At 49.4% G+C, this 22,891-nt stretch overlaps 1 protein-coding gene across 9 annotated transcripts in view; it reads left to right on the top strand.

Moving 5' to 3' along the window:
* Positions 1-22,891, top strand: part of myo3b (myosin IIIB) — a 1,137,435-nt gene that overhangs the window by 484,392 nt on the left and 630,152 nt on the right. For all 9 annotated transcript variants that reach the window (XM_072475849.1, XM_072475846.1, XM_072475848.1 and 6 more), the window contains 3 exons: positions 8,621-8,774; positions 22,022-22,110; positions 22,343-22,472. In XM_072475849.1, the coding sequence (XP_072331950.1) occupies positions 8,621-8,774; positions 22,022-22,110; positions 22,343-22,472 (373 nt within the window). The remainder of the gene's footprint in view (positions 1-8,620; positions 8,775-22,021; positions 22,111-22,342; positions 22,473-22,891) is intronic.

Here is a 22,891-nt window from a genome sequence, read left to right as displayed (position 1 = left end):
CCACCACGTGCATCGTGGCTTTGGCGATGTCCCCCTTGATGCAGCTGAAGGGCTGGCGGGCCTCAGTTGCCAGTGGAAAGATGGTGGCCTTGATTAGTGGGCGGGCTTTGTCCGCATAGTTGGGGACCCACTGGGCATAATATGAGAAGAACCCAAGGCACCTCTTCAGGGCCTTGGGCAGTGAGGGAGGGGGAGTTGCAGGAGGGGGCGCATACGGCCAGGGTCGGGTCCTAGGACCCCGTTCTCCACGACGTAGCCGAGGATGGCTAGTCTGGTCATGCGGAAAACGCATTTCTCCTTGTTGTAGGTGAGATTGAGGGTTTGGGCGGTTTGGAGAAATCGGTGGAGGTTGGCGTCGTGGTCCTGCTGATCATGGCCGCAAATGGTGACATTGTCCAAGTACAGAAATGTGGCCCGCAGCCCGTATTGGTCCACCATTCGGTCCATTGTTCTTTGGAACACCGAAACCCCGTTCGTGACTCCAAAGGGGACCCAGAGGAAGTGGAAAAGGTGGCCGTCTGCCTCAAAAGCCGTGCAGTGGCGGTCCTCCGGGCGGATTGGGAGCAGGTGGTATGCAGACTTCCGATCCACCGTGGAGAACACCCGGTAGTGTGCGATCTGGTTTACCATGTCTGCAATCCGGGGAAGGGGGTACGCATCGAGTTTTGTGTATTGGTTTATGGTTTGGCTATAATCAACAACCATCCAGAACTTTTCCCCGGTCTTGACGACCACCACCTGAGCTCTCCAGGGGCTATTGCTGGCCTCGATGACTCCCTCCCGCAAGAGATGCAGGACCTCGGACCTGATAAAAGTCCTGTCCTTTATGCTATACCGCCTGCTTCTGGTGGCGACTGGTTTGCAGTCGGCGGTGAGGTTTGCGAAGAGTGAGGGAGGGTCGACTTTTAGGGTCGCGAGGCTGCATATGGTGAATGGGAGCAGGGGCCCCCCGAACTTCAGGGTTAGGCTCCTGAGGTTGCATTGGAAATCTAGTCCCAATAGGGGAGGAACGCAGAGGTCTGGGAGCACATATAATTTAAAATTTTTGTACTCGCCGCCCTGTATTGCTAGGATTGCGGTAGTGCACCCTTGGATTTGCACCGAGTGCGACCCTGAGGCAAGGGAGACGGTTTGGTGCGCCGGGAAAATTGGGAGCGAGCAGCGTCTTACCAAGTCCGGGTGAATGAAGCTCTCTGTGCTCCCGGAGTCGAAGAGGCAAGGCGTCTCGTGCCCGTTTACCCAGACGGTCATCATGGAGCTCCGGAGGTGCTTGGGTCGCGACTGGTCCAGGGTGACCGCGCTGAGTTGCTGGTAGTCGGAGGTGCTGGGCGGCTCCGCGATGGCTGCCCATGTTGATCGTACGCGTCGAGCGGCGTAGCAGATGACGGTCAAGTTGGCGGTCCCCATTGGTCGAGCGTGTCGGGCGGCGAGGAAGATGGCGTCCAAGATGGCGGCCCCCATGGATCGCACGTGGCCGGCTGCATGGGGGAGGATGGCCAAGATGGCGGCCCCCGTGAGTCGCACGTGCTGTGAGGACTGGAAGGTGGCTGCTCCCATGGATAGCACGAGGCTGATGAGGGGGGCGGAGTCGGCAGACACGCTGCCACGCTGCGGGGTCTGCGGGCCTGTGAGTCAGAGTTCTTAGACCTGGCCAGGCAGACTTTGGCGAAATGTCCTTTTCTCCCGCAGCTGCTGCAGTTCACGTTATGGGCCGGGCAGTGCTGCCGGGGGTGCTGAGACTGGCCGCAGAAATAGCAGGGTAGCCTCCCATGATGGGCGGGTGGCCGCGCAGCACAGGCCTGGGGAAGTCTGTGATGGGGGGTCCACGAGGGGGTCGCGTGGTCAGCCGGGAACTCGGTAAGGCTCTGGAACGCTACTTCCAGAGGGGAGGCTAACTTTACCGTCTCATCCAGGCCCAGGGCCCCTTTTCGAGTAGGCGCTGTCGCACCAAGTTAGACCGGACTCCCGCCACATAGACGTCTCGGATGGCGAGTTCCATATGCTGAGTGGCCGTAACGGCCTGGTAATTGCAGTTGCGTGCGAGGGCTTTGAGTCATAGGTAGTCACTAGGTAGTCATCTAGCGACTTCCCGGGACGCTGACGGGGAGTGGTGAGGATGTGTTGCGCGTAGACCTCATTCACGGGCTGCGCATAGAGGCGTTCGAGCTTCGTGAGGGCATCTGTATAAGAGGAGGCTTTGTCGAGTTGAACAGAGATTCGATGGCTCCCCCGTGCGTGGAGGTGGCTCAGCTTCTGTTTGTCAGTGACTGAAGGCATGGAGACGGCTGCGAGTTAAGCCTTGAAGCATCGAAGCCAGTGCGAAAAAATTTATTTTGCCTCCGCGGGCTGCGGATCGAGTTCCAGTCTGTCAGGTTTGAGGGCCGATTCCATAGTTGCGTTTAAGTTGATTAAATTGATGCGACCATCAATTCACTCGAGACAAGGTTTTAATCAACTTAGAACAGTGCCTGCCTGCGACTGACACAATACTGTGCGCCGCCTACAGGTCGACTGCTCTTTATACCCCCCCCTCAAGGGGAGGAGAAATGGGCGGAGCCCATACATGTACCAACATGTTCCCCTATGGATGATGCCATACAATGGCCCATAGGTGGAGCCCACAAGGGCAACAACATAGCATAGATGCAAATACAAAGGCAAAGCATGGTACTGATACAGTGGTGGATTATTGGTATAATACATTCACCACAGGTGGGAGGACAGAAGGCAGGACCTGCAGCCCGGGGTAGTCCCACTGCCACCTCAGGCAGAGGGGTGGGAGGACAGAAGGCAGGCAGCAGGGCCTTCACCCCAGGAGGGGGCCTACAGCACCAGGCCCCAGGTAGTCCCACTCCTACCACAGGCACAGGGCTGGGAGGACAGAAGGTGGGGCAGGCAAGGTTGGGGATTAGGCAAGTGACTGTGGAGCATTCACCTACAAGCTGTTGTTTAGAAGAAGGTGAATTTTACATCAGCTTTAAACAAAGATTCTACTTGTAGCTACTTGCAGCTGAAGCTTGTTAATTAGTTAATTGGATTAGGCCAGTTTTCAGAGGCTAAAGTCACAGTATAAAGGTGAGCCAGCTACAGTGCAGACATTGTTTGCACTGAGTGCTGAATTTGGGTGCATTTGAGTGCTATAGTGAGAGTTTGGTGACTGAGGGAGATAGGTGCTCCTTTCATTTCATTTCCTACATTTCCTCAAAGAGCGTGAAGGGAGCCGGGAGTTTACAGAGAGTGCAGTTGACTGGGAGCAGATTCGGAGGGTGGAGTTCCAGTTGGTCCACAGGGCAGCTATATTCTGTAAGGTAAGAAGGGATGGAGGCTAGGCCAGTTGCCTGCTCCTCCTGTCGGATGTGGGTGGTGAGGGATGCCACCGGTGTCCCCGCTGACTATACCTGCGGGAAGTGCACCCAACTTCAGCTCCTCAAAGACCGTGTTAGGGAACTGGAGCTGGAGCTGGATGAACTTCGGATCATCCGGGAGGCAGAGGGGGTGATAGAGAAGAGTTACAGGGAGGTAACCACACCCAAGGTACAGGACAAGAGAAGCTGGGTTACAGTCAGGGGGAAAAAAACAAACAGGCAGACAGTGCAGGGATCCCTCGTGGCCGTTCCCCTTCAAAACAAGTATACCGTTTTGGATGCTGTTGGGGGGGATGACCTACCGGGAAGACCCTAGCGGCCAGGTCTCTGGCACTGAGTCTGGCTCTGGGGCTCAGAAGGGAAGGGGGAGAATAGAAAAGTAATAGTGATAGGAGACTCAATGGTTAGGGGAATAGATAGGAGATTCTGTGGTCGTGAGCGAGACTCCCGGAAGATATGTTGCCTCCCGGGTGCCAGTGCCAGGGATGTCTCGGATTGAGTCTACAGGATTCTTAAGGGGGAGGGGGAGCAACCAGAAGTTGTGTGCACACAGGCACCAACGACATAGGTAAGAAAAGGGATGAGGATCTAAAAAGTGATTTTAGGGAGTTGGGTTGGCAGCACGGTAGCACAAGTGGATAGCACTGTGGCTTCACAGCGCCAGGGTCCCAGGGTGGATTTCCTGCTGGGTCACTGCCTGTGCGGAGTCTGCACGTTCTCCCGGTGTCTGCGTGGGTTTGCTCCGGGTGCTCCGGTTTCCTCCCACATTCCAAAGACGTGCAGGTTAGGTGAATTGGCCATGTTAAATTGCCCTTAGTGACCAAAAAGGTTAGGAGGGGTTATTGGGTTACGGGGGCAGGGTGGAAGTGAGGGCTTAAGTGGGTCGGTGCAGACTCAATGGGCCGAATGACCTCCTTCTGCACTGTATGTTCGATGTTCTATGTTCTAAAGAGCAGGACAAGCAGAGTAGTGATATCAGGATTGCTACCGGTGCCACATGCAAGTGAGGCAAGGAACAGAGAGCGAGTGCAGCTGAACGCGTGGCTACAGGGCTGTTGCAGGAGGGAAGGCTTCAGATTTGTGGATCATTGGGATATCTTCTGGGGAAGGTGGGACCTGTACATGAAGGACGGTTTGCACCTAAACTGGAGGGGTACCAATATCCTGGGTGGGAGGTTTGCTAGAGCTCTTTAGGCGGGTTTAAACTAGTTTGGCAGGGGGATGGGAACCAGAGCTATGGATCCGAGGATTGGGTAGCTGTTGAACAGGCAGAAATAGTATGCAGCAAGTCTGTGATGAAGGATAGACGGTTGATAGGGCAAAGTTGCACTCAGTGGAATGGGTTAAAGTGTGTCTGTTTCAATGCAAGGAGTGTCAGGAATAAGATAGATGAACTTAGAGCATGGATCAGTACTTGGAACTACAATGTTGTGGCCATTATGGAGACATGGATTTCACAGGGGCAGGAATGGTTGTTAGATGTTCCGGGGTTTAGGTGTTTTAAGAAAAATATGGAGGAAGGTAAAAGAGGAGGGGGAGTGGCACTGTTAATTAGGGAGTGCACCACAGCTGCAGAAAAGTTGAGGAGGGTTTGTCAGTATGGGTGGAAGTCAGAAACAAGAAAGGAGCAGTCACTTTATTGGGAGTTTTCTATAGACCCCCCAATAGCAGCAGACAGATGGAGGAACAGATTGGGCAGCAGATCTTGGAAAGGTGCAGAAGTAACAGAGTTGTTATCATGGGTGACTTTGACTTCCCTAATATTGACTGGAACCTCCTTAGTGCAAATGGTTTGGATGGAGCAGGTTTTGTCAGGTGTGTACAGGAAGGATTCCTGACTCAATATGTAGATGGCCGACTAGGGGGGTGGCCATATTGGACTTGGTGCTCGGCAAAGAACCAGGCCAGGTGTCCGATGTCTCGGTGCGAGAGCATTTTGGTGACAGTGACCACAACTCCTTGACCTTTACCATAGTCATGGAGAGGGATAGGAACACACAGTATGGGAAGGTATTTAATTGGGGGAGGGGAACTTCTGCTGCTATTAGACAGGAGCTGAGGAGCATAAAGTGGGAACAATTGTTCTTGGGGAAATGCACAACAGTAATGTGGGGATTGTTTAAGGAGCATTTGCTGCGAGTGCTGAATAGTTTTGTCCCACTGAGACGAGGAAGGAATGGTAAGGTGAAGGAGCCTTGGGTGACAAGAGAAGTGTAGCTTCTAGTCAAGAGGAAGAAGGTAGCTTACATAAGGTTGAGGAAGCAAGGATCTGACTTGGCTCTAGAGAGTTACAAGGTAGCCAGGAAAGAACTCAAAAATGGACTGAGGAGAGCCAGAAGGGGGCATGAAAAAGCCTTGGCGGGAAAACCCCAAGGCGTGAGAAATAAGAGGATGATCAGAGTGAGAGTAGGGCCGATCAGGGATAGTGGAGGGAACTTGTGCCTAGAGTCTGAAGAGATGGGGGAGGCCCTAAATGAATATTTTGCTTCAGTATTCACTAGAGAGAGGGACTGTGTTGCCCATGAGAACAGTGTGAACCAGGTTAATAGACTCGAACAGGTTGATTTAAGAAGGAGGATGTGCTGGAAATTTTGAAAAGCATCAGGATAGATAAGTCCCCTGGGCCTGACGGGGTATACCCAAGGTTACTACGGGAAGCGAGGGAGGAGATTGCTATGCCGTTGGTGATGATCTTTGTGTCCTCACTCTCCACTGGAGTAGTACAAGATGATTGGAGGGAGGCGAATGCTGTTCCCCTGTTCAAGAACGGGAAAAGGGAAATCCCTGGGAATTACAGGCCCATCAGTCTTATGTCTGTGGTGATCAAAATATTGGAAAGGATTCTGAGAGATAGGATTTATGATTATTTAGAAAAAAATAGTTTGATTAAAGATAGTCAGCATGGCTTTGTGAGGGGCAGGTCATGCCTCACAAGCCTCATTGAATTCTTTGAGGATGTGACGACACACATTGATGAAGGTCGGGCAGTGGATGTGGTGCATATGGATTTCAGTAAGGCATTTGATAAGGTTCCCCATTGTAGGCTCATTCAGAAAGTTAGGGGGCATGGAATACAGGGAAATTTGGCTGTCTGGATACAGAATTGGCTGGCCGAAAGACAGCGAGTGGTAGTGGATGGAAAGTATTCCGCCTGGAGGACGGTGACCAGTGGTGACCCACAAGTATCTGTTCTGGGACCTCTGCTCTTTGTGGTTTTTATAAATGACTTGGATGAGGAAGTGGAAGGGTTGGTTAGTAAGTTTACCGATGCCACGAAGGTTGGTGGAGTTGTAGATAGTGTTGAGGGTTGTTGCAGATTACAACAGGACATTGACAGGATGCGGAGCTGGGCTGAGAAGTGGCAGATGGAGATCAACCTTGATAAATGTGAAATGATTCATTTTGGAAGATCAAATTTGAATGCTGAATTCAGGGTTAAAGGCAGGATTCTTGGAAGTGTGGAGGAACAGAGGGATCTTGGGGTCCACGTACATAGATCCCTCAAAGTTGCCACACAGGTTGATAGGGTTGTTAAGAAGGCGTGTGGTGTGTTGGCTTTCATTAACAGGGGGATTGAGTTTAAGAGCCACGAGGTTTTGCTGCAGCTTTATAAAACTCTTGTTAGACCACACTTGGAATATTGTGTCCATTTCTGGTCGCCTCATTATAGGAAAGATGTGGATGCTTTGGAGAGGATACCGAGGAGATTTACCAGGATGCTGCCTGGACTGGAGGGCATGTCTTCTGAAGAAAGGTTGAGGGAGCTAGGGCTTTTCTCACTGGAGCGAAGAAGGCAGAGAGGTGACTTGATAGAGGTGTACAAGGTGATGAGAGACATGGATAGAGTGGATAGCCAGAGACGTTTCCCCAGGGTGGAAATGGCTGTCACGAGGGGACATAATTTTAAGGTGATTGGAGGAAGGTATGGGGGAGATGTCAGATGTTCTTTACACACAGAGTGGTGGGTGTGTGGAATGCACTGCCAGCAGAGGTAGTGGAGTCAGAGTCATTAGGGACATTTAAGCGACTCTTAGACAGGCACATGGACAGCAGTAAATTGAAGGGGTGTAGGATAGGTCGATCTTAGATTAGGATAAATGGTTAGCACAACATCATGGGCTGAAGGGCCCGTACTGTTCTATGTCCTATAAATTTCCCTTAGTGTCCATAAATGTTTATGTGGTTTGCTGGGTTACGGGGATAGGGTGGAGACGTGGGCTTGAGTGGAGTGCTCTTTCTTAAGGGCTGGTGCAGACTCGATGGGCTGGATTGCCTCCTTCTGCACTGTAAATTCCATGACTCTAGAAGTGTTTCAAGACTGGGTCAGCTTGGTCAATACTGTTACTGCCAAACCACTTTTCGTGTTGGGTCTTGGAATCCCCAACCTGGAGTACATTCTGTGCCTTTGCTACCCTTAATGCTACTTCCAGTTCTGCTCAACATGGAGGTGCACTGATTTGCCAGTTGAGGGAGGGTGGTAGGTGGTAATGAGCAGTAGGTTTCCTTGCCATGTTTGAGCTGATGACATGAGACTTCATGGGGTCTGGAATGCATGTTGTGAACTCCCAGGGCCATTCCCTCTCGAACATATACCACTATGCCACCATCTCTGGTGGGTTTGTCTTACCAGTGGTACTCAGCGGTGGTCATGGAGGAGTCTGGGGCATTGACGGAAAGGTACAATTCTGTAGGTGCGTATGTCTGGCTGTTGTCTGACTAGCCTGCGGACTAGCTCTCCCAATTTTGGCACAAGTATAATATTCCAGAAAGCCAGTTGCTGAAGAATAGAACTGGAGCCAATTTTTACACATATTTATATTTATTTAGAGTTGCAGATTACAAGTGTTCAACTTCTTAATAACAAAAGTTTCAGTCTCTCTATTTATATGCATTCAAGTCAATCACTTTATCTATACAATTAAAACACAATTAATGTACTGTTAACACAAGCAACGTATGAGTAAATAAAACTGATAAAATAATTAAGTGATTAAAATTGAATATATTGCAAATCGCAGTAAAGCTTGCTCTCGTAAATCATATTAATCTTATTTTTATACCCTTTATAGATAATATTAGCTAACATAATTTGTAAGGTTTGTTTCAGTGTTGTTTTTACCTACATTATAATACTGTTCACATGCAAATAAATCGCCAGCTTAAAAAGGTGATTTTTCAATTTTAAAATAAGCTGTTCATGGTCAGGGTTGTTTTATATTTCCAGCTTATGAGGTTGTGCTTATGATCACTTACAGATTGAATACCAAAATGAGGGAATTGATGCCACACTTGTGGAATATCAAGATAATCGACCAATACTAGATATGTTTCTTCAGAAACCAATGGGCTTATTGTCTCTACTTGATGAAGAGAGCCGGTTCCCTAAAGCATCTGACCAGACACTTGTCGGTAAGAATAACACCAAATAACTTACAGACGGTGGAATTTTCTCATCAGGAGGGGAAAACAGTGTGGAAGCCGTTGGCCCCAACAGTGGTTTCCTCTGCCATATTGCAAACAACATAGAAACAAAATCCAAGGGGCAGTCTCCGCCAGCAACTTAGGTTTTAAAAGATCGAGGGCCCTGATATCACAATGTTGCCCCCCACAACACGCCCCCACCCCCAATGGAAACCTCCCCACAACAAACCCCCACTCCCCCCCGCTGCAAAACATGCCACCCCCCATGCAACATTTCTCCCCCTCCGCATGGAACACCCCACCATACAACAGCCCTCCCTGATAATTACATTGAAATGTATTCCAACAGGGATCTTGATGTTGAACATCAGTAAGTCAGGGTTCACCCAGCAACTGGGGGATTGGAGTGTATTTGTGTTTGGTTGCTTTAGTGATTTGTTTTTTAATAGCCAAACAAATTAATGAAATTGTGTTAATTTTTTTTCCATAAATTTAGAGTACCCAATTAATTTTTTCCAATTAAGGGGCAATTTAGCATGGCTAATCCACCTACCCTGCACATCTTTGGGTTGTGGGGGCGAAACCCACGCAAACACGGGAAAATGTGCAAACTCCACATGGACAGTGACCCAGAGCCGGGGTCGAACCTGGGACCTCGGTGCCGTGAGGCAGCAATGCTAACCACTACGCCACCGTGCTGCCCCAAAATTGTGTTAATATGACTGAATAATACATCTACAAATGTTATAAGGAACCCTTGTAACTCGTATACTGGAGTGACTACGACAATGTTCACTGATCATAGCATTTCCACCCTGTTTTCTCATGTGCAGAGATCTGCTGATCAGCTGACCACAGTGCACAAAAACTGTATAATTTACTGGGGCATCACCTATGACACTGGTGCATATTGCATTCATATTGCCTCATGAAGGTCTTAAACAATATAGCAATATGGCTATAGCCCTAGAATGCATTGAGAATAGCTAAACAGTGGCTAGACGCAGTTCACATTTCCAACAGATCTCTTAAGATGCAAACATTGCCAGAACTGCCATATTCATGTCAATAATGCATCTTTTAAGTTTGAGACTCTTAAAGGTGTAACCCACATGCTATATGTTACTGTTTGCCTCGGGAACTATCATTGTGAGCTGCCTGTATGGTAATTTCTCTCTGTAGGTTCTGAAGGGGGGAAAACAATCAAAGGAGGCATGTATAAAGGTACATTTTCACCCCAGCTCATCAAATAGGATTTACTATTACGTTGGCCTCCTATATAGAGGCCAAGGTAATCATTGTTGGAAATGTCCTAAGGAATCGGTGTAGTTAATTACTTCCCCCAGAGGAATTTTTAAACAGCTTTGCAGTGTCCTGCAGTTAGGTCCTGAAATCACCTCCAGGACAAGGCTTGTAATGTCATGGCTGTCATGGCAACCCTTGCATTTGAAAGCACCTGGGTCCTTCCAAGCAACAGCAGGGGATTTGTAGAACTTCCAACGTGCATTGCACTGTTGCTTGCTGCTCAAAGTGATTTCTTTGCTCAGGCCAGTGAATTCATCAATTTTCCTGTAGAAAGCCAAGCCATGTAAATGAAACTTGCACTTTTACTGCTTTCCTGGAGTCCCCAAAACTGATGTCTGTGGCCATAAAGAATCTCAATGCTATTCCTCCAGGAACTCTATGAAATTTGGCTGTTTGTCTTTGATCAAACGAGCATTGTTACAAATATGAAGTTTATAATATATTTTGGGACTGTCTCTATCATTTAAGGTAAAATGGAAGAATGAATGGGACATGTGATCATCTCTGAATTCTGCCTGACGAGGAGCCTGAGTGGCTTGATTGTTTGAGGTTAAAAGTGGCACAGTTTAATTTACTGGGAAGGAGGTGCTGGATGTTCACACATGGAGACAATAGCAAAAGCAGTTGTGCTGACTGGGGTAGACTGTTAGGCCTGGATGCTAGCTCCTGAGTTGGGAGCGCAGAGTCAGGATACTTCTCATCTCTGCAAACGTGACCTGTGAGAAAGTGCCCAGAAATTACGATTTTTGGTATGGGGTGGTGGCATTGTCTGGGAGTCGGGCCTGTCACCCTCAGAATGAGTGTGGTGTTTGTTGGGTTCAGACGTTGGCTGGGAGGAACAACTATATCCCGCACTGTATCCAACATTATACAAAAAGAAATAAAACAAAAAACAGCCCACACACCCGCTCACTTCTCCATCCATGCCAACCCATGACACCTCATACTGTTTATACACACCATGGCCCTTCATACCCTACATGCCAACTTATGCCCCTCTACCCATCTTCATGGCCTTTTATAGCCCCTATGTCAACTTAGTACAAACTCATGTCAACCTATGCCCCACCTTTTTCCATTACATCTCCAATTCACCCTATATCCACGTGGGCAAACCTCTGGACCCATGCTGAAATTAAATAAGATAAAGTTGTGAGTGTCTATTATTGACTTTGTCTTTTTTAACACTTTCATAAAAAACGTTCAGTACATTGACATTCCAACAAATTTATAAAACAACATTTGTTTTGAGTGCTTAATCCATTTTAAAAAGAAACATTGGAATTCATATTCCCAAGTTCAAAGAGTCTATAACCACCTAGAGCTGTCAATCAAACCCTGAAATGAAGGACAGCATACTGTGATAATGGAAGGTTCTAAAATCAGTCATGCAGCACTAATGCAGTAATTGTAACTCTCAGACTTATGTCAATGGGATGCGTGAAATAGAAAACAATGATTTTTTAAAAACAGTCTTGACATTCTTTTCATCGATTTAAAGCATAGGCGTTTTAAATGACTTGGCAGCCTGTGCTCATTTTGACACTTTTGTGAGTTGCTTCTGACAGTGCATTTTGACAGTCTTGACAGTTCAATGAGCTAGATAATTAATGAGTTTATGCCCTATGGTTACAATGGTTATCACTGCTGCCTCCCAGCACCAGGAATCTGGATTCAATTCCACCGTTGGGTAACTGTGGCATTTGCACATTCCCCCAGGGGGGAAAGAAAGCCATTGTAGCATCAGGTTACTGTGATTCCGAGATATTACTTCAAAGACATAAGCCACCTGAGAGGCAGAAAGCAGAAGAAAGAAGCAGCCAATTCTACACCTGAAGCAAAGAAAATGATGACTCTGCTCGACATGCAGATCACGACAGGGAGCTTGCACTCAGATTGCGGAGACAAAGTTCATGAGGATTTAAAGGAGACTGGAAGATTCATCAACCCTAGGCGAGAGGGAAGGAACCTCCAGTATAATCTCACAGTGAATGTTGGTTCTGGGATTAGAAGTTAACTGGCTTCGAAAAGAAAAAGAAACATGCCATCAGGAGCAGAGAATAGCTTTGGACTGGTTCATTGAGAATGAAGTGTCCACTTAAGAGTGTAATGTCGAATCATAGCAGGAGATTTTCAGTTGTGCTAAAAGCTAAGGGGCTGAATTATTCCTCCCCACCCATCGTAAGATCGCCATTTCTGACTGGCTGAGGGAATTGTAAGTGCTCTGACTGTGAGATGTGGCAGGTCCGGGAGGCTTCCAGCGTCCCGGATGGCTTCATCTGCAGAAAGTGCACCCAACTGGAGCTCCTCACAGACCGCATGGTTCGGTTGGAGCAGCAGTTGGATGCACGTAGGAGTATGCAGGTGGCGGAAAGCGTCATAGATCGCAGTTATATAAATGTGGTCACACCCAAGGTACAGGCAGAGAAATAGGTGACCACCAGAAAGGGCAGGCAGTCAGTGCAGGAATCCCCTGTGGTTGTCCCCCTCTCGAACAGATATACCCCTTTGGATTCTGTCGGGGGGGGTAGCCTATCAGGGGAAAACAGCAGCAGCCAGAGCAGTGGCACCACGGCTGGCTCTGATGTTCAGAAGGGAGGGTCAAAACGCAGAAGAGCAATAGTAATAGGGGACTCTATAGTCAAGGGCACAGATAGGCGCTTCTGTGGACGTGAAAGAGACTCCAGGATGGTATGTTGCCTCCCTGGTGCCAGGGTCCAGGATGTCTCCGAACGGGTAGAGGGCATCCTGAAGGGGGAGGGCAAACAGGCAGAGGTCGTTGTATATATTGGTACTAACGACATAGGCAGGAAGGGGCATGAGGTCCTGCAGCAGGAGTTCAGGGAGCTAGGCAGAAAGTTAAAAGACAGGACCTCTCGGGTTGTAATCTCAGGATTACTCCCTGTGCCACGTGCCAGGGAGGCTAGAAATAGGAAGAGAGAGCAGCTAAACACTTGAATAAACAGCTGGTGTAGGAGGGAGGGTTTCCATTATCTGGACCAATGGGAGCTCTTCCGGGGCAGGTGTGACCTATATCAGAAGGACGGGTTGCATCTAAACTGGAGAGGCTTAAATATCTTGGCCGCGAGGTTTGCTAGTGTCACACGGGAGGGTTTAAACTAGTATGGCAGGGGGGTGGGCACGGGAGCAATAGGTCAGAAGGTGAGAGCATTGAGGGAGAACTAGGGAATAGGGACAGTGGGGCTCTGAGGCAGAGCAGACAGGGAGAAGTTGCTGAACACAGCGGGTCTGGTGGCCTGAAGTGCATATGTTTTAATGCAAGGAGTATTACGGGTAAGGCAGATGAACTTAGAGCTTGGAACTCTGATGTTGTTGCCATTACAGAGACCTCGTTGAGGAATTGGCAGCTAAACGTTCCAGGGTTTAGATGTTTCAGGTGGGATAGAGGGGGGTGTAAAAGGGGTGGCGGAGTTGCGCTACTGGTTAGGGAGAATATCACAGCTGTACTGCGGGAGGACACCTCAGAGGGCAGTGAGGCTATATGGGTATAGATCAGGAATACGAAGGGTGCAGTCACAATGTTGGGGGTTTACTACAGGCCTCCCAACAGCCAGCGGGAGATAGAGGAGCAGATAGGTAGACAGATTTTGGAAAAGAGTAAAAACAACAGGGTTGTGGTGATGGGAGATTTCAACTTCCCCAATATTGACTGTGACTCACTTAGTGCCAGGGGCTTAGACGGGGCGGAGTTTGTAAGGAGCATCCAGGAGGGCTTCTTAAAACAATATGTAGACAGTCCAACTAGGGAAGGGGCGGTACTGGACCTGGTATTGGGGAATGAGCCCGGCCAGGTGGTAGATGTTTCAGTAGGGGAGCATTTCGGGAACAGTGACCACAATTCAGTAAGTTTTAAAGTGCTGGTGGACAAGGATAAGAGTGGTCCTAGGATGAATGTGCTAAATTGGGGGAAGGCTAATTATAACAATATTAGGCGGGAACTGAAGAACATAGATTGGGGGCGGATGTTTGAGGGCAAATCAACATCTGACATGTGGGAGGCTTTCAAGTGTCAGTTGAAAGGAATTCAGGACCGGCATGTTCCTGTGAGGAAGAAGGATAAAGACGGCAATTTTCGGGAACCTTGGATAACGAGAGATATTGTAGGCCTCTTCAAAAAGAAAAAGGAGGCATTTGTCAGGGCTAAAAGGCTGGGAACAGACGAAGCCTGTGTGGAATATAAGGAAAGTAGGAAGGAACTTAAGCAAGGAGTCAGGAGGGCTAGAAGGGGTCACGAAAAGTCATTGGCAAATAGGGTTAAGGAAAATCCCAAGGCTTTTTACACGTACATAAAAAGCAAGAGGGTAGCCAGGGAAAGGGTTGGCCCACTGAAGGATAGGCAAGGGAATCTATGTGTGGAGCCAGAGGAAATGGGCAAGGTACTAAATGAATACTTTGCATCAGTATTCACCAAAGAGAAGAAATTGGTAGATGTTGAGTCTGGAGAAGGGTGTGTAGATAGGCTGGGTCACATTGAGATCCAAAAAGACGAGGTGTTGGCTGTCTTAAAAAATATTAAGGTAGATAAGTCCCCAGGGCCTGATGGGACCTACCCCAGAATACTGAAGGAGACTGGAGAGGAAATTGCTGAGGCCTTGACAGAAATCTTTGGATCCCCACTGTCTTCAGGTGATGTCCCGGAGGACTGGAGAATAGCCAATGTCGTTCCTCTGTTTAAGAAGGGTAGCAAGGATAATCCAGGGAACTACAGGCCGGTGAGCCTTACTTCAGTGGTAGGGAAATTACTGGAGAGAATTCTTCGAGACAGGATCTATTCCCATTTGGAAGCAAATGGACGTATTAGTGAGAAGCAGCATGGTTTTGTGAAGGGGAGATCGTGTCTCACTAACTTGATAGAGTTTTTCGAGGAGGTCACTAAGATGATTGATACAGGTAGGGCAGTAGATGTTGTCTATATGGACTTCAGTGAGGCCTTTGACAAGGTCCCTCATGGTAGTCTAGTACAAAAGGTGAAGTCACACGGGATCAGGGGTGAGCTGGCAAGGTGGATACAGAACTGGCTAGGTCATAGAAGGCAGAGAGTAGCAATGGAAGGATGCTTTTCTAATTGGAGGACTGTGACCAGTGGTGTTCCACAGGGATCAGTGCTGGGACCTTTGCTCTTTGTAGTATATATAAATGATTTGGAGGAAAATGTAACTGGTCTGATTAGTAAGTTTGCAGACGACACAAAGGTTGGTGGAATTGCGGATAGCGATGAAGACTGTCAGAGGATACATCAGGATTTAGATTGTTTGGAGACTTGGGCGGAGAGATGGCAGATGGAGTTTAATCCGGACAAATGTGAGGTGATGCATTTTGGAAGGTCTAATGCAGGTAGGGAATATACAGTGAATGGTAGAACCCTCAAGAGTATTGAAAGTCAAAGAGATCTAGGAGTACAGGTCCACAGGTCACTGAAAGGGGCAACACAGGTGGAGAAGGTAGTCAAGAAGGCATACGGCATGCTTGCCTTCATTGGCCGGTGCATTGAGTATAAGAATTGGCAAGTCATGTTGCAGCTGTATAGAACCTTAGTTAGGCCACACTTGGAGTATAGTGTTCAATTCTGGTCGCCACACTACCAGAAGGATGTGGAGACTTTAGAGAGGGTGCAGAAGAAATTAACCGAATGTTGCCTGGTATGGAGGGCATTAGCTATGAGGAGCGGTTGAATAAACTCGGTTTGTTCTCACTGGAACGAAGGAGGTTGAGGGGCGACCTGATAGAGGTCTACAAAATTATGAGGGGCATAGACAGAGTGGATAGTCAGAGGCTTTTCCCCGGGGTAGAGGGGTCAATTACTAGGGGGCATAGGTTTAAGGTGAGAGGGGCAAGGTTTACAGTAGATGTACGAGGCAAGTTTTTTACGCAGAGGGTAGTGGGTGCCTGGAACTCGCTACCGGAGGAGGTGGTGGAAGCAGGGACGATAGTGACATTTAAGGGGCATCTTGACAAATACATGAATAGGATGGGAATAGAGGGATACCGACCTAGGAAGTGTAGAAGATTGTAGTTTAGTCGGGCAGCATGGTCGGCACGGGCTTGGAGGGCCGAAGGGCCTGTTCCTGTGCTGTACATTTCTTTGTTCTTTGTTCTATGTTGTTTTCTTGCAGTGCTCCGATATTCTGGGAATGATACTTCTGGTATTTACATTCTCAGCTATTTCTGATCAAACTTAACCGGCACCTGTCAGCCATCTAAGGTATAGGGCACCTCTCACTGTGCTCTTGTCTGCTCACTCAGAACTTTCCCCTCAGCATGCCTAAAACACAGTGCCCAAGCAGCAAATAATTCCGTCCAAAAGTATCCAAATTTACACCAGAAATTATTAAAGGGCACGTTTGCTTTAAGAGAAATCTTAATTGGGTCTGAGATCTGCTGGATCCGCCTCTCTCCAAATCACCATAAACCCATGGGAACCATGACTATGCAATATCATTGAGGTAAACCAGATCTACGCTCGCTATCAACTCTCAAAGTGCCGGAGAATCGATAGATGAATTCTACGCCGCGCTACTAATTTTGGGACGAGCCTGCAGCTGCCCGTCGGTGAACGCAAATGAACACACAGACATGTTAATGCGCGATGCTTTTGTGGCAGGTATGAACTCCTCCCAAATCCGCCAAAGACTTCTAGAAAAAGAGTCGCTAGGACTCTCAGAGGCACGGGCCCTAGCAGCCTCCCTAGACGTGGCCGCGCGAAATACCCGCGCCTACGGCCCCGACCGCGCGGCAGCCCACTGGGCTCCGTATGTACCCGTCGCGACAAACCCACCCCCCCCCCCCGGACACCTCACAGGCTTGCGCGGTCCAAACACCAAGTCGCACCGGGGGCGCCCGCTGCTATTTCTGCGGCCAGGCGAAACACCCCTGGCAGCGCTGCCCGGCCCGCGCAGCGATCTGCAAGAGCTACGGGAAAAAGGGCCATTTCGCGGTTGTGTGCCGGTCCCGCGAGGTCGCCGCTGTCCCGGGAGAACAGGGAGCCCTGCACGCCGCTTACGCTCCCCAACCCCCCCTGCGCCCCATGTACGACCTGCAGGCGCAGCCACTCTGGGTCCCGACCACCGCGGTCCCGGGAGAACAGGGAGCCCTGCACGCCGCTTACGCTCCCCAACCACCCCCCCCCCCGCGCCCCATGTATGACCCGCCGGCGCTACCACTTTGTGTCCCGACCACCGCTCTCCCCGGAGAAGAGGGAGTTCTGCGCGGCTCTAACGCCCCCCAAACCCCCCCCCCCCGCGCCCCACGTATGACCCGCCGGCGCTACCAATTTGGGTCCCGACCACCGCTGTCCCCAGAGATGAGGGAGCCCCGCGCATTCCTAACGCTCCCCAACCTACCCAGCGCCCCATGTGCGACCCGCAGGCGCAGCCATTTTGGGTCCCAGCCACCATGAGGGGAGGAAGGGCGCCGCCATCTTGGACCACCCCAGACCTGTACGACGCATGGGGGTGGCCATTTTGTCCACCCCGCCGCCATCTTGTGACCCCCCAGCCATGTGCGATGCATGGGGGCAGCCATTTTGTTCAACCCCGACGCCATCTTGGACGGCAACAACGGACCCCAGTGTCGACGGCTCCACGGGGTTCGAAGAAGACGCTCAACTACTACAACCACGTCTCGCTTCAATAACGCTGGACCAAGCTCGGCCCCGGACACTCCAGACGACGACGACAACGGTGCTGATAAACGGGCACGAGACACCATGCCTAGTCGACTCCGGGAGCACGGAGAGCTTTATCCACCCCGACACGGTAAGACGCTGTTCTTTGACCATCCATCCCAGCGCACAAAAGATTTCCGTAGCTGCAGGATCCCACTCCGTACAGATCAAAGGCTTCTGCATAGTTACCCTAACGGTGTAGGGGAGGGAGTTCAAAAACTACAGGCTCTACGTCCTTCCCCAACTCTGCGCCCCCACATTACTGGGATTAGACTTCCAGTGCAATCTACAGAGCCTTACCTTCAAATTCGGCGGCCCAATACCCCCACTCACTATCTGCGGCCTCGCAACCCTCAAGGTGCAATCCCCGTCCTTGTTTGCAAACCTTACCCCGGATTGCAAACCCGTCGCCACTAGGAGCAGACGGTACAGTGCCCAGGACCGGACCTTCATTCGGTCCGAAGTCCAGCGGCTACTAAAGGAAGGCATAATCCAGGCCAGCAATAGTCCCTGGAGAGCACAGGTGGTAGTAGTAAAGACAGGGGAGAAGCAAAGGATGGTCATAGACTATAGCCAGACCATCAACAGGTACAGACAACTAGACGCGTACCCTCTCCCCCGCATATCCGACATGATCAATCGGATTGCCCAATATAAAGTCTTCTCCACCGTGGACCTCAAGTCCGCCTACCATCAGCTCCCCATCCGCCCAAGTGACCGCAAGTACACAGCCTTCGAGGCAGACGGGCGATTATACCATTTCCTAAGGGTCCCATTTGGCGTCACAAACGGGGTCTCGGTCTTCCAACGAGAGATGGACCGAATGGTTGATCAACACGGGTTGCGGGCCACGTTCCCGTATCTCGACAATGTAACCATCTGCGGCCACGATCAGCAGGATCACGACGCCAACCTCCAAAAATTCCTCCAGACCGCTAAAGCCTTGAACCTCACGTACAACGAGGACAAGTGCGTTTTTAGCACCAACCGGCAAGCCATCCTGGGCTACGTAGTGCGCAATGGGATAATAGGCCCCGACCCCGAACGCATGCGCCCCCTCATGGAATTTCCCCTCCCGCACTGCTCAAAAGCCCTGAAACGCTGCCTGGGGTTTTTTTCATACTACGCCCAGTGGGTCCCCCAGCACGCAGACAAGGCCCGCCCCCTAATACAGACCACGACCTTCCCTCAATCGACAGAGGCTTGCCAGGCCTTCAGCCGCATCAAAGTGGATATCGCAAAGGCCACGATGCGTGCCATCGACGAGTCCCTCCCCTTCCAGGTCGAGAGCGACGCCTCCGACGTAGCTCTAGCGGCCACCCTTAACCAAGCGGGCAGACCCGTGGCCTTTTTCTCCCGAACCCTCCACGCTTCAGAAATCCGCCACTCCTCAGTGGAAAAGGAAGCCCAAGCCATAGTGGAAGCTGTGCGACATTGGAGGCATTACCTGGCCGGCAGGAGATTCACTCTCCTCACGGACCAACGGTCGGTAGCCTTCATGTTCGATAATGCACAGAGGGGCAAAATCAAAAACGACAAGATCTTAAGGTGGAGGATCGAGCTCTCCACCTTCAACTACGAGATCTTGTATCGTCCCGGAAAGCTGAACGAGCCGTCCGATGCCCTATCCCGCGGCACATGTGCCAATGCACAAATTGACCGCCTCCAAACCCTCCACGAGGACCTCTGCCACCCGGGGGTCACTCGGTTTTACCACTTTATCAAGTCCCGCAACCTCCCACACTCCTTAGAGGAGGTCCGTACAGTCACAAGGAACTGCCACATCTGCGCAGAGTGCAAACCGCATTTTTTCAGGCCGGATGGTGCGCACCTGATTAAGGCTTCCCGCCCCTTTGAACGCCTTAGTCTGGATTTCAAAGGACCACTCCCCTCCACCGACCGCAACATATACTTCCTTAATGTGGTGGACGAGTACTCCCGCTTCCCATTCGCCATCCCCTGTTCTGACATGACCGCGGCCACAGTCATTAAAGCCCTGAACACCATATTCACACTGTTCGGTTGCCCCGCATACGTCCACAGCGACAGGGGGTCCTCTTTCATGAGTGACGAGCTGCGCCAGTTCCTGCTCAGCAACGGGATAGCCTCGAGCAGGATGACCAGCTACAACCCCCGGGGGAACGGGCAAGTAGAGAGGGAGAACGGCACGGTCTGGAAGACCGTCCTACTGGCCCTACGGTCCAGGGACCTCCCAGTTTCACGGTGGCAGGAGGTCCTTCCAGACGCCCTCCACTCCATCCGGTCACTACTGTGTACTAGCACTAACCAAACGCCTCATGAGCGCCTCCTTGTCTTCCCCAGGTAGTCCTCCTCTGGAACGTCGCTGCCGACCTGGCTGGCGGCCCCAGGACCCATCTTGCTCCGAAAGCACGTGCGGGCGCACAAGTCGGACCCGTTGGTCGAAAGGGTTCACCTCCTTCACGCGAACCCGCAGTACGCTTACGTGGAGTACCCCGACGGCCGACAGGACACGGTCTCTCTGCGAGATCTGGCGCCCGCCGGCAACACACACACACCCCCGACACCAATCACCCAACCCCCCCCCTTCCTGCCACCGCCGCACCCCGCGACCGCCCCCTTCCCAGGAGGATCAGTCCTCCTCCCAGGCCCGACCAGGAATGGAGCCCAAGCTGAAACCGTAAGGCTCCCGGAGAAGACAACACCGAAACAAGCACCACTACCACCACCGGGGCCGAGGCGATCGACACGGACGACCAGACCGCCCGACCGACTCGTGGCGTCGATCTAACAGTACAATGTGGACTTTGTTGCCTTTTAACGAGAACATTTTGTCTTTTCCTGACGATTACTGTAAATAGTTTGAAACAAAAAAAAACCTTGTACATACTGTTATACCATGTGAAAGTTTTCCTCCCAGGACCAGCCTTGTAAACCCTTACCACCATGCGAAGCATCACCCCGCCGGGTTCATTTTTAACAAGGGGTGAATGTGGTAGTATGCATTAGGGGTCATGTGGGACTGTGAAGCCATGATGTCATTGGCTGACAGATCCCGGGTCCTGGTTGGATGTTGACCTCTAGCTCCGCCCTGAAGGCGGGGTATAAGTACCTGGAGTCCTCCCCCGCAGGCAGTCTACTACCGAACTGCGGGGAAACAGTCACGCTTAATAAAGCCTCATCGACTTCACTCTATTCGTCTCTCAGAGTCTTTGTGCGCTACACCCTCCCCACCACCTACTTTGATGTCTTGCACTCAATAAAATTGACTACACTATGTCCAACTCAAATGATAGATGCTGTCTTGCGTTTCGTGGTAAGTAATTTGAAAATAATCAAAAATAAATTAATACTCAATTTGCTGGAGTTAATCCAGAGATTTGAATACAGCAGCACTTGGAGGGTTCAGTATATTTACTGCCATTGGCCGTTTATTTAGCTTGAGGTGGGATTTCTACCCAAATATGAGTGGAATTTCTGCCTCTGAGTTGCCGGTTACTTAAACGGCCTTTGTCCGAGCAGCTTCACAGGGAGTGAGTCCCTTGAAGAAGGGAGCCAGGAACCTGAAACAAGATGAATCTGGGATTTTTCTGGGGCCAAATTGATAGACTTGGGAAGGGGGGGGGGGAATCTGTCACAAATCAGGCTGAAAGAACAACACTCAAAGTCACAGATTTAACTGCAAGAACAACATAATTTAGCCTTGCACGCTGGCTAACTCCCTAACACGTGTTGCCCGATATTTAACCCCACCTCCTCGGGCCCCACGACCCCATCCGTAGTACAGGGTGTACCTATCCAAGTGTCTCTGATGGCAGACGGTGCCCAAATAGGCACACGCCACCTGACCTGGTCAGCATGCCACCAGCTGGTGATTTGGGCACTTTATGAAGGCCACGATTCCCAATTTATGCTCCCTCACCATGCCTGTCACCCAGAGATTTAAAATTCAGACTGTTATTATCTTTATGTCTGATCCCATACCTGACAAAGTAACTACTGAACCTTACAGCTAACCACTTTATTACTTTGGTTAGCGTTTGGATAGTTTAAAAAAACTCTTTACATTGCAGATTCATGAATTGAAGTTAGTTTTTTAATCTATATAACTGGAAATGCTCATTCAAGAGTGTTCGCAAATATGGAGAACAGTGTGCAGTATTTCATTTTCTCCACTTACATATGCACTGACCTTCACGGTCAAGTTGATATAAAGTGAAATGTACATCATGTTTAAACAAGTTGTTTACTTCATATCATATTACAGATAAATTTGAAGACAACCTGCGATCAAAATACTTTTGGAGACCAAAAGGCGTGGAGCTATGTTTTGGAATTAAACACTATGCTGGCAAGGTATCAGCAACAATTTTAAATGAGAAAAGATTAATATTTGAAATACATTTTATATTAACTTTAATGAAGTGCACAATATTTTTGACTTGATTAAAATATAGAGAACCTTTGTGTTAAAATATACCAGTAACTGCCCTTCTGTCAGGGTATCTGTAATGTCTAATGGTAAAAATGTGATAACACAGAAAATTGGATTACACAGTAATGTTGTATAATGTTTAATAATTCACAGGTTTTTTACGATCCATGTGGTTTTCTTGAAAAAAATAGAGACACACTTCCTGCAGACATAGTGGTAGTACTTCGGACATCGGAAAATAAATTGCTTCAGCACCTCTTTTCCAATCCACTCACTAAAACCGGTAGGAGTAATCTTGGGTGTTTATCAGATAAAGACACCTATTGCATTATATATTAAAATGAATACTATGTAAACTATTTCCTGTGGCATTGCTCATGGAGCAGACTAAGGTAAATACTGGTGATACCTGTCCTCTAGTTTAGAGTTGTGAAACAAAAGGGAAATAATAGCTGAAATCAATAAATTCAGTAGCATGAAACAGTCACAAAATATGAATTAGCATGAATACCTCAGTAATTAATTTTATCTTTAGGATACATGTAAAAATCTCTGCAGTTAGAGTAATGTGATCTGATAATATGACAAATGTGTGTCTTTAAGGTGTGTGTTTGCAAATACCAAGGATTACGGATGTGTTATACAGGAACTGAGATTGATACATCAACTGACATCATAAAAAAAAAGAGAAATATTGTGATG

The sequence above is a fragment of the Scyliorhinus torazame genome, chromosome 2 (genome assembly GCF_047496885.1).
Source record: "Scyliorhinus torazame isolate Kashiwa2021f chromosome 2, sScyTor2.1, whole genome shotgun sequence".
Taxonomy (NCBI): domain Eukaryota; kingdom Metazoa; phylum Chordata; class Chondrichthyes; order Carcharhiniformes; family Scyliorhinidae; genus Scyliorhinus; species Scyliorhinus torazame.
This window is presented reverse-complemented; position numbering and strand designations above follow the sequence as displayed.